Below are 12288 nucleotides of genomic sequence, written 5' to 3' on the forward strand. Positions count from 1 at the left end.
GGGGAGGGCTGTGATGAAATTTTCCCCAGTGTTCTTTCTTTTAATTGAGGTATAATTTACATATACACAGATTTTAAATGTACAGTTTGATGAGTTTTGACAAATGTGTACGCCCACCTAACCACTAGCCCAATCAAGATACAGAACATTTCCATTCTCCCTTGAATTTCTCTCCTACCTTTTTGCCGTCAGTCTGTATCTCTTGCTCCTCCACCTCCTCCCAGGCATCCACTCTTCTGATTTCTGTTTCTCCTAGAATTTCATCAAAATGGAATTACACTGCATGTAATCTTTTGTGTCTGACTTTTTTAAAAAAATAAATGTATTTATTTATTTATTTTTGGTTGCGTTGGGGGTCTTCGTTGCTGCATGTAGGTTTTCTCTAGCTGTGGCGAGTGGGGGCTACTCTTCGTTGCGGTGCATGGGCTTCTCGTTGAGGTGGCTTCTCTTGTTGCGGAGCACAGGCTCTAGGCGCGAGGGCTTCAGTAGTTGTGGCACACAGGCTCAGTAGTTGTGGCTCACAGGCTCTAGAGCGCAGGCTCAATAGTTGTGGCGCGCAGGCTTAGTTGCTCCACGGCATGTGGGATCTTCCCGGACCAGGGCTCAAACCCGTGTCCCCTGCATTGGCAGGCGGATTCTTAACCACTGCGCCACCAGGAAAGTCCTGTGTCTGACTTCTTTTGCTCAACTTATTCTATGATTTTTAATGCTCAGTTATAGACATTTCTTTGATGGCTAGTGAGGCTGAATAGTTTACCATATTATTTGTCCATACCCTTTAGGACAGTGGATGCTAAGCCTAGCTGCACATGCATGGGCCCCAACATAGATTAATCAAATCAGAACCTGTGAGGATAGGGCTTAGGGATCAATACTTTTCTAAAATCATCCCCATGTGATTCTGATGGGCACCTAGGGTTGAAAACTACAACTTTAGGAAAGAAAATGGAAGGGATTGTCAAAACTCTAGGTTCATTTTTGTTCTCATTCCCCTGATCCCACTCCTGACCTTTATAAACAATGCCTATTTTTTTCCATGTTTTCCCAGCTACTCTTCCAGAGGAACAAATTCCTTGCCTTTTTGAAATGAAAATAAATGAAAGACCATCTGGTTTTATATAAACATAAGCAAAAGTTGTCCTTAAATTTTAGAACATGAGTATTGTGCTGTCTTATTGTACAAATTAACAAAGCCAAACATAAACTTAGAAAATCCGCATGTTCTTCGGGCAAGTTGGCCAACAGAACTTCTGGCTAAACTAATAGGTGTGTCAAATAACCAGCCTGCTGTGGAAAGGAAGGCTCTAAGCTCTCCCCAGCTCTACTGCATCCACGTACTCTTCACACCATGTAGCACTACTGAAAGAAGCCTGAATATCAAGCAATAGGAGCCAGTTAGGTCAAGTATAATAATTCACTTGATGGAACATAATACAGCTGTAAAAGATGGTGGCCATGAAGACTAGATAACAACATGGGAAAATGCTGTGATACAATAAATGAAAAGAGAATAAGATAATTTTAATGTAGACAGTGTTTTAAAAAAAGATGCTTATAAAAAGACTGGAAGGAAATACAAGAATATTATAATACTGATCATATGGGAGTTGGGTTTTTTCCCCAAATTGTCCATAATCTTTAAAAAATAAATTAATATTTTTATAGTCCAAATGGCAGGATAAGAGAGACAGAAGCTGTCTGGCATGGAAGCTGCAGACGTGGGTTTTAATATCCCAAGGCAGAAAGGGTAAAAGCAATTCCAGAAATACATGTTGTGTTTCAAATGATGTCAAAAATCAGAGGAACTGGGCTCCCCTGGTGGCACAGTGGTTGAGAATCCGCCTGCTGAGGCGGGGGACATGGGTTCGTGCCCTGGTCTGGGAAGATCCCACATGCCGCGGAGCAGCAGGCCCCGTGAGCCATGGCCGCTGAGCCTGCGCGTCCGGAGCCTGTGCTCCGCAACGGGAGAGGCCACAACAGTGAGAGGCCCGCGTACTGCAAAAAAAAAAAAAAAAAAATCAGAGGAACTGTGAACAGCTGGGAAACTTAGAGAACAACAGGTGTACTGTTAGATAGTATTAAACCTCTGAGGCTATGGACCAGAGGATGCTGAAACCCGGTGATATCTTTTGCCAAGCTCTTCCTAGTATAAGGGAAAATGAGAACATTTATGAGATAGAAGTATCTCCCTGTAAAGAACCTAAGTCACAATCTTCAAGAATAGGTACCTCATATTATGTAGTGGGTGCTGCAAGGGCCACAGAACTGAACAGGTCTCAGGCAGTTTTATGAACCCAGGTATCTAGAGCAACTCCATTAATTAGGATGTAGGTTGAGTTGCTGCAGCAGAGACACTGAATAAGAATGTCTTTAAAAAGGGAGGGTTTTCTCTCTTACCTAAAAGTGCAGGATGGATGTGGTAGCTCCATGTGTCCGAAGTCTAGACTCCTTCCTTGTTATTGCTCTAACATCTTTAGCACTTAGCCACATAGTTCAGGTGGTTCACTACCATATCCACATTTCTTCCAACAAGAAGGGAGAAAGAGGGGACAGCAAGAGCATTCCATTCTCCTAGAAGGCACACTACTTCCACTCCGGCTGTTGGCCAGAACTTATTCCCATAGCCTCATCTAACTGCAAGGAAAGCCAGAAAATGCAGTTCCTATTTGAGCGACCAAGTGCCAAGCTAAATCCGGGGCTCTATAATGACAGAAGAAGGAGAAAGTGGACTGGGGACAATCCCCACAGTCAGTCACTGCCACACGCACTGACAATCTGGTGACAAGGCCCGGTATGCATGTCTCTGGCCTACCAGAATTCAAACTTCTCCGCTTGGCATCTGGCTAACAGCTAAATTAATCTTCTAAGGGAACAATATACAAAACGATTCTTTTTTTTTAATTTTAATTTTACTTTTTTGGCTGCATTGGGTCTTGGTTGCTGCGCGTGGGCTTTTTCTCTAGTTGCGGCAAGCGGGAGCTACTCTTTGTTGCGGTGCACGGGCTTCTCATTGTGTTGGCTTCTCTTGTTGCAGAGCACAGGCTCTAGGCACGCAGGCTTCAGTAGTTGTGGCTTGTGGGCTCTAGAGCGCAGGCTCAGTAGTTGTGGCACATGGGCTTAGTTGCTCCGTGGCATGTGGGATCTTCCTGGACCAGGGATCAAACCCATGTCCACTGCATTGACAGGCAGACTCTCAACCACTGCGCCACCAGGGAAGTCCCTGCAAAATGATTCTTTTATTTGCAATCAGCAAGTAGGAGAGAGAGGGGCACTACTTTGGAAAATGGAAGAGTCTTGCAAAAACACATTTAGAGGTAAGATATAACTTACAAGAACATAAGACTCTCTTGGAGTAGCTATTCCATCATAGTTTGACTAGAATTAGTATCTAACTAAGTCTGCTTTGCTCTTCCCCTCCCATCTGGTTCCTAGTTTTTATGTAAAACAAAATATCTCATCAAGAGAAATTGACAATATCCGGTTTGCCTGGCTTTGCTGGTATTATAGCACTGGGGCATAGTGGGAGATCACAGGCTCTGGAATCAGATTCTTCTCTGTAAAAGTAACTTCCCTCTGTGTCAGGAGTCTTCAAGACCGCCCACAGGTCTGGAGGTTCATTAGGACTTACAGATCTTAGGAAAGGTTTTACACTCATGGTTATGGTTCATTACAGTGAAAGGATACAGATTAAAAAAGCATGCAGCGAGAGTTCAGGAGAGATAAGATGCAAGCAAGCTTCCCATCGTCCTCTCCCAGTGGAGTAGTATGGGCAGTGCTTAATTCTCCCAGCGACGTTGTGTGGCAATATATATGAAGCATTCCCAGCCAGAGAAACTCACCTGAGCCTTGACATCCAGGGATTTAATCGGGGATTAGTCAGGAGGACAGAGAGCTCCTGGGATTGACCTTAACTACTTAGTCTCCAGTTCTCCAAACTCTGAATAGTCAGACTGATCCAGCATGGCCCAGGCCCAAGGTGAACAAAAATGCATTCACCATGAATCATTTTGTTAGCATAAAATATCTGGTGTGGCCCAAAGCCACCAGTATACAGAGACATTATTATCAGGCAGGATATTCCAAGGGCTTAGGGGTTGTCTCCTAGGAACCAGTCAAAGACTGGAAACCCAGACCCACTGAGTTTACTGCACAGCATCCATCTCCTGGGCCACAGAGTGAGGACATCACCTTCACAAGTTTGCTTTAAAAGCACGCGAGGTGTCTTGTGATAAACCTGGAGCACACGTTAGTTCCCTTCACTTAGTTAGGACTTCCTCCAGTTTGAGTGTCAGAGCCCCAGACAGTTGACATAGGCAAACTGCCCAGCATCATAGGCCTGAATGACTGTGCCCTCCCGTGCCTACACTGACAGAGAGCAGATGCTTCATTCCTTAAACACTTTTCCTTTCAGTTAAAAAGGCATTATTCAAATCTCTAGGCATTCAGGGAAATCAGAGGCTAGAGAGAGCATTAGAATACTGTTTTGTTTGTTTAGTTTTTCTGTTTTTAAGATATCAGGATGTAATTGACCACAGGTAACAAAAAAACCTGACTAATATATTTAAACAAACTTTTTTTTTCTTATATAACAAGAAATCTGGAGGAAGATGATTATGGAGATTGATTCAGCTACTCAGTAGCATCCTTAAGGACAGGCTCTTTCCCTCCTCCTCCTCTGCCATGCTTGGCGGGCTGATGGCTTTGTCCTTAGGCTTCACACCTCATGGTTACAAGGCAGTGACTGTAGCTGCAGGTAACAGCCTCCTCGGCAGGAGGGCAGCCAGAGCAGAGAGAGACCTTTGTTCAAATTCCTGCTTTTCCAGCAGGACTTACCTGTCTCACACACTCAATCCCCACCCCAACCCACCCTGCACACACGTGGGGCACACCCACCTTCCTTGAGATCAAGGGATCCTTATGGACACCTAAATGAACTTGAGTTCTGTTAGCAGGAATGAAGAAAGGCCATTCTGCCCTTACAGCCTGCCACAAGTAGTCTGTTTACAATGAAACAGAAGTAGTGAGGAGGTCCCCCAAGGGTTTCTCCCAAACTTTAGCCTGCATCAGAACCCCCTGGAGGACCTAGTAAAACACAGATCCTCCTCCAGACTTTCTTATTCTGTAATTCTGGGATAGAGCCTGAGACTTTGCATCTCTAACAAGTTGCCAGGTGATGATGGTGTTGCTGGTCAGAACACAGTTTGAGAACCATTGCTATTGGCTTAGAGCAAACCTCGTTTAGGGACATTAGCTAGAGCAATGGTTTTCAGTAGGGGATAGTTTGCCTTCCAGGGCAAGGAGACACTTGGCAATGTCTGGAGACTTTTCAGGTTGTCACACTGTAGAAGGTGCTACTAGCATCTTGTGAGTGGAGGCCAAGGATGCCACTAAGCATTCTTCAAAGTACAGGTCAGCTCTCTACAATAAAGAATTCTCTGGCCCAAAACGTCAGTAGTACAGAAATCCTGGTTCAGAGGGATTTTGTGTTATTAGACCTCATAGGTTTGATCTCGGAGAGGCAGCAGTGAGCGGTGGCGCGAAGCTAGATCTTAATTCCCTGCCCAGGAATTGAACCTGGGTAGCCTGTATGAAAACCAGGAATCCAAGCCACCAGACCCTCTGGCTCTTGACCCCAGTGAAAAATGCATTTCTCACGGAGGCAAAAACTGTAAAAATGGGTACGAAGTTTATTATTAGAGACATACCACAACAACAAGTTGGGAGAGCACACAGAGAAACAGTTTGTTTAGTTAAGATAGAAGCAAGGCAGAGATGCACACCCGGAGAGAAAGGGTGTCGGCATCCCACCTAATGAGGAGGAGTGCAGTAAAGAAGCGGTTAAATCATTTACATAGGGCAGTTCTTCCGGGTCTTTGTTTACCTTTGGCCAATTACCTGGTTTCTTTTTCCACACCTGACCTGCCCTAGCACCCTCCCCAACATGCGTGCGCAACTTTTTTCCAAGATGGATTCCAGCCCAGAGGCATATGGGCCGCCTTAGCATCACATATTATCGGATGGTGCCCCCTCCTTTTTGATCCCCAAGGAGGCTTTCTGCACACATGTAGTGTCTCCCTTGCCCCAAGGATGGGAAATGTATGACCTCTTGTTCTTTTCCTCAAACGGGGTTTAGCCCCTCTCTGTCCCTGCCGTGACTGTTATCTTAAGGCATCCACAGGAGACAAAGCCTGGCTGTTTACCCTGTCTCTGCTGTTACTTCCATTTCAGAGAGCAAACAGGAGGCTGGCTGTAAATGCCTAACCTGGAGCCCACCTATCTCCTGTCTCAGGAAATGCAAACAGAAGGCTAGTTACTTGTAAGCGTCCGGCCGGAAGCCCAACTTTTTCTCCCCCCAAGAAATGTGAACAGGAGGCCAGTTGTAAATGGCTACCCTGGAGCCCATCTATTTCCTGCCTTAGGTTCAAAGTGAAAGTTCTTAATTTTTCGTTTGAAGAAGCACTTTCTGAGTAACAATATTCTCATTTGGAAAGCACAGTCATCTTCAGAGCAGTTTGCCTAGTGGTGGTATGCAGGCTTTAATCTATTTTCTTATTTACTCAGGATTAGCTGTTGTAGTAGCTTGAAATGGTAACTCAGATTTTTGTTGTCTTTTTTTTTTAATAGCAGGTTTATTGAGATATAATTCACATACCATACAATTCACCCATGGAAAATGTACAAATCAGAGGCTTTTAGTTGTACATCCATTACCACAATCGATTTCATTACCCCAAAAAGAAACTCTTTAGCTATACTCCCCAGCCCCAGGCAATCACTAACGTACTTTCTTTCACTCTATATTTGTCTCTTCTGGACATTTCATCTGAATGGAATTGTAAAATATGTGGTCCTTTGTGACTGGCTTCATTCACTTAGCATAGTGCTTTCAAAGTTCATTCATGTTGTAGCATGTATCAGTACTTCATTCCTTTCTGTAGCGGAATAATGTTCCATTGTACAGATACTCCATATTTTGTTTATTGCTTCATCAGTTGATGGAAACTTGGGTTGTTTTAACCTTTTGGCTGTTGTGAATAGTGCTACTATGGACATTCATGTACAAGTTTTTGTGTGGACATATGTTTTCATTCCTCTTGGGCATATACCTAGGAATGGAATTGCTAGATCATATGGCTCTACTTTTAACCATTTGAGAAACTGCCAGGCTTTTTCCCTTTGCCATTCCTACCAGCAGTGTATGAGTGTTCTGGTTTCTCCACATCCTTCTCAGCACTTGTTATTATCTTTCTTTTTTATTTTAGCCATTCTACTAGGTGTGAAGTGGCATCTCATTGTAATTTTGATTTGCATTTTCTTTATAGCTAATGATGTTGAACATCTTTTCATGTGTTTACTAGTGGTAAGTCAAATTTATGTCAGACTCAGTAAGAGTCTTGAGCAGAGACATATAGAATTGGCATTTAAAAGTCTAGACTCAAGGGCAAGGACTGAGAGCAAACCCACTTATCTGGAAAATAGACAAGATAGAAGTAGTGGGTTATATCACTGTCCGAGGGTGTAGCCAAGAACTAGAAAATTTTAAATCAATGACTGAATCAGTGGAGCAGGATTCCGAATTGATAGATGTCAGAGATCAGAAGTCGAGGAGTTTCCTGAGTTGGAGATGACGGAATCTTGTGTTATTTAGAACGTTGTACTTGGTCCATTCTCCCCACCTGCAGATGTGAGGCAGGACAAGTCTCCATCCGTGGTGCCAGAGGCCCTGACAAAGCAAGAAGAGGAAACCCAAGAAAGGTGCATACTGGGGAGGCAAAGTAGTTTGCACTGTGTTCAGGTGCACCTGTATTTAAATTTGCTTTTGTAGAAACTATAATGAGAAACATCACCACCACAAAGCCAAGCTTCGCAGAGTCAAGGATCGTTTAGTTCATGAAGTAGAACTCCGAGATGAGAGAATCAAACAACTTGAAAATGAGATTGGAGCCCTGCAGCAACAAATGGAAAAGGTGAGGGGAAAAGGTGGAGAGTTCACTGGTGATGCTGGTATCGGTCATCTGGAGGAAGCCCACTCGTTTTTTAATGTATTTGTGGCCTCTTCATAGCCCAGGTTTCCATTTCTTTTCTTTGCACCCTTTTTCAATTTGAGTAATCGTTTAAGCCCTGCCCCAAGGTGTGTAAGACTCATAGCGATGCTAGATCAAATTAGACACACTGAAAATATTCTGCACTGCTGCTGAGGACTAGTGTCTTGCCTTCAAATGAAAGTATCTTCTTAATCACCCTGCAGCAGAGACTTCCAGACCACCCTCCGTAACTCATTCCTACTTTACGCAGCCTTCATTTTGCCTCACATTTCTGTCAGTTTTAAATGGCAGTGAAAACAGGTGACCCCTATTCTTTCATCAGTCCTTGACTAGAGCCTTCAGGCTGTTTTCTAAATATCCCTGGTTTCTTTGTTTGTCTTGTCGCCCCTGTGTGACTTTCTAGTGTGTGGGTAAGAAGGAAATGGGACAGATGAATGGGATCAAATGACGAATGGCCTTGAGAGCATTAAACTACATCCATTCAAAATGGAGAGCAACTGATTTGGCCAGGAATGTTTCCCTTCTGGAGATCCCCAGCCCCTTTCAGAATTTTGAAAACATTGTCCTCAGTCTTAAATTACTCATTTCTTCACCCAACAAATTTTCATCATACCACCACTATGTGCCAAGGATACCAAAACAGTTGATGTAAATTCAGTTATTCCATGGGCTATTATAGGACTCCAGGGTAAGAATCCTTAGATTACACACAGAAGACATTTGAGGATTATAACAGATGGGTCACCATTGTTGTGTTTTTAGTTTTAAAAAATCCTCTTGATACTCCAAACTGTAGGAAAAAAGGAAAATATGTTAGATTTTGCAGTACCCTCCTATTTTGGCACTAATTCATCCAACTTTTAAAGACTCAGATCCACAACTAGGAAGACAATATAGAAAGTATAACAGAAGAAAGTAGCAACCCTGGTTCATGGGCCCCCCAGAAATATCATCAACCTATTCTGTATTACCCATTCTTCCTTGTGATGCCTGCCTTCCGCTTCCAGGCTTACATGGCAAAACCAGCCTCCTGCTTTCAGCAGGCATGTTTCCTGACTGTACTGTGTTCCAGTGTACCCCCAAAATCCATGTCTACCCAGAACCTCAGAATGTGACCTCACTTGGATGTAAGGTGTTTTCAGGCATAAACAGTTAAAACAAGGTCATACTGGATTAGCGTGAACCCTAAATCCAATATGACTAGTATCGTTATAAGAAGAGGAAAAGACACACACAAAGACAGACACAGGTGAAGAAGGCCATATGATGATAGAGGCAGAGATCGGAGTGATGAAGCCACAAGCCAAGAAACACCAAGGATTGCTAGCAACTACCAGCTAGGAGAGAGACATGGAACAGATTCTCCCTCAGCACCCCCAGAACTAACCCTGTCCACACCTTACTGGCCTCCAGAACTGTGAGAAAATAAATTCTTGCTGCTTTAAGCTGCCCAGTTTGTAGTAATTTGTTACAGCTGTCCTAGGAAACGAACACATCTGCCCAAAAAACCACAGGCCTCCATGAAATTAACTGGAGACTGCAAGTAAGCAGAGGCGAGGAAAGAGTGGTTGGTGTTGGCCTTGGACAGACTTGGATGCAAAGTCTAGCCCTGCCGCTTGATAGTTCTGTGACCTTGCCCGAGTCCCTGTGCATCATTTTCTGCCTCTGTAAAATGGGGAAATAATTAAAATACAAAATGCCTAACGTGGGACCTGGCACATATAAATTTTCATAAATGTTATTTTCTTCTTAGTGTAAAATCTCTTAGAAGCGTGTTAATCAGTAGATGTACCACAGTGGTACAAACCTGGAGCTCCTGATTTTACTTATTTTAGGGCCCGTGAACCAGAGCCCCGAGCATACAAAAGCTGGGCTCACTTTCTAAGCACCTAACCTCCAGAAAATAATGCCACTTTGGGGAGGCTTCATTCCTTCAGCCTTCTCTTTATACAGTGAGCCAGCTGAGTCCTCTGACTGTGTGACCACCCAAACCAGATTTCCCCAAATACTTTATCCTATTATTAGAGCAGATGTCCCGATTTTTTGGTTCCAAAACATACAGTATTTCCAACGGACAGGGTGTCAGTAGCCTGCCCCACTCAATTTCCTTTCTAATCCAGTTATAACTGCAGAGAGCATTATTTGTGAGGTAGCTGCTTATATTCTCAATCCTTCTCATAAATATATTTAAATAATAGCAGGCAAGACTATTGTTAGACATTGAAGGGTCCTGGATGAAGGACTTTAAGATCTGGAAGAGTTTGTTTCAAAACATACTGTAATCTCCTTCCTTACAATTCCTTAATAATAGATGGACAGCCTTTCTTTCATTTTGAATTATAATTGACATAATATTTTATTAGTTTCAGGTATATAACATAATGATTTGATATTTATATATATTGCTAAATGTTCACCACAATAAGTCTAGTTAACATCCATCACCACACATAGTTACAAATTTTTTTCTTGTGATGAGAACTTTTAAGATCTACTGTCTTCGCCACTTTCTCATATGCAATACAGTATTACTAACTATAGTCATCATGCTGTACATTATATCTTTATGGCTTATTAATAACCGGAAGTTTGTACCTTTTGACTGCTTTCACCCATTTCGCCCACCCCTCTCCACCTCTGGCAGCCACCAATCTGTTCTCTGTATCTATGAGTCTGGTTTTCTTTGTTGCTTGGGTTTTTTTAGATACCACATATATGGACAGTCTTTTCTGAGTGATCTATATTAGTTCCTTATTAAAAGAAAGAAAGTTGCTGCTCTTAACCCTGTGATTCACCCATCTACCAGAGGTGGTGATTCTCCTCCCGTCCCCACTCGCTCCCACACGTGGCAGGTGGAAACAAACACAAATAGGTGAAGGCACTTGCCTGTCACCACTGACAGGCTCTTGGTGAAGTGAGAAGGGCAGTTCTATACTTGTGAGCTTCTAAACTCCTCACCAACAGTGATATTTACTAATATCTGCTGCCTCAACATAAGAATGTTAGTGTTTTTTCACAAAATATAATCCTTTATCATTTTAGCTATAACTTCGCTAGCTATTGCTTCCAGGGAAAACGTTGGTAGATAATGAAACATGCTGTCAAGCTAGAAATCATTTCAGCATCATCACTGCAAGAATATTCTCGGTACCTGGTTTACATGCTGAACTTGCCAAGCCAACTGAGACCCTGACATTGGTTGTCAGGTGAGGTGGCTAGATTCCCGTCTTCCTCCCTTTGCCTTAAAAAGACTGTAACTACAAAGCAGATGGAAATGTGTTACATGGAAATCTTTCTCAATATGGAGATTCAGAGAATTCAGTTGTATTTGTTAGTGACTCGATAACCTATGGAATTAGAATACAGATGAGAGCATTGGGACCTTACTGGGAGTTGAGCGTTCAGATATTTTTAAATGTTAACCCAAAAGAATGAGTAAATGTCCAAACAAAATACATGACATAAAATAACCAAGATAAATAGAAGAACCATCTAGCTGACAGTTCAGCAAACAGATAAAGACAGACTAGAAGACGGGACAGAAGAAGTTCACAAGGCAATTTGCTGTCAGAGTTTAGAAACAGGCTGATGCTCTTAAATGTGTGATTCTTTTTCCTTCCGGGGTAATTAGGGGGCTTTATTATCCCCAGGAGAAGGCATTCCAGGGCCAGATCACCACCCAAAATGATATCCTGCTCCTAGAAAAGAGGAAACTTCTGGAGCAGCTCACAGAGCAAGAGGAATTGATCCACGGCAATAAATGGATAGTATCTTCGGTCCAGAGCAGGTGGGTGCCTGCCTGAGTCACCTGTGAGCTCCACAAAGAGGAGGTTTCTCCCTCCACAAAGAGATCTTTCCAGAGGTAGTCCTCTGATTTTGCGGCCTATCTGATAACCGTTTCTCTGCCATTCTGCTGTTTTTAGCAGTTCATACAAGTGGCAGAGTTGTGAAATTAAAGAGAAAAATATCATGGAGAAGGCGGGCTGGGCATTCAGATAGGCTCTTTCATGGCAACATTGCCTCCTGAGGACCCAGCTCTGCTCATTCGGGCCCTTCCCTTTGTGTGTGTTGACACTCACGTTTATCATTTGGCACCTGTGGAATCAAGGTGTGGACCAAGAGAGAAGCAGGCTGGCATCCCAGCTCAATGACTTTCTGGTTTTATCTTCTTACACGAGTTACTTTCCCCACTCTGAGCCTCAGCTTCCTCATCTGCAAAATAGGCTTCATAACAGTATCTCTT

At 43.1% G+C, this 12288-nt stretch overlaps 1 protein-coding gene across 8 annotated transcripts in view; it reads left to right on the plus strand.

Moving 5' to 3' along the window:
- CCDC30 (coiled-coil domain containing 30) overlaps positions 1 to 12288 on the plus strand; it is a 172160-nt gene that overhangs the window by 150497 nt on the left and 9375 nt on the right. For all 8 annotated transcript variants that reach the window (XM_067725743.1, XM_067725735.1, XM_067725738.1 and 5 more), the window contains 2 exons: positions 7826 to 7967; positions 11696 to 11832. In XM_067725743.1, coding sequence (XP_067581844.1) covers positions 7826 to 7967; positions 11696 to 11832 — 279 coding nt within the window. The remainder of the gene's footprint in view (positions 1 to 7825; positions 7968 to 11695; positions 11833 to 12288) is intronic.

The sequence above is a fragment of the Pseudorca crassidens genome, chromosome 2 (genome assembly GCF_039906515.1).
Source record: "Pseudorca crassidens isolate mPseCra1 chromosome 2, mPseCra1.hap1, whole genome shotgun sequence".
Taxonomy (NCBI): Eukaryota; Metazoa; Chordata; class Mammalia; order Artiodactyla; family Delphinidae; genus Pseudorca; species Pseudorca crassidens.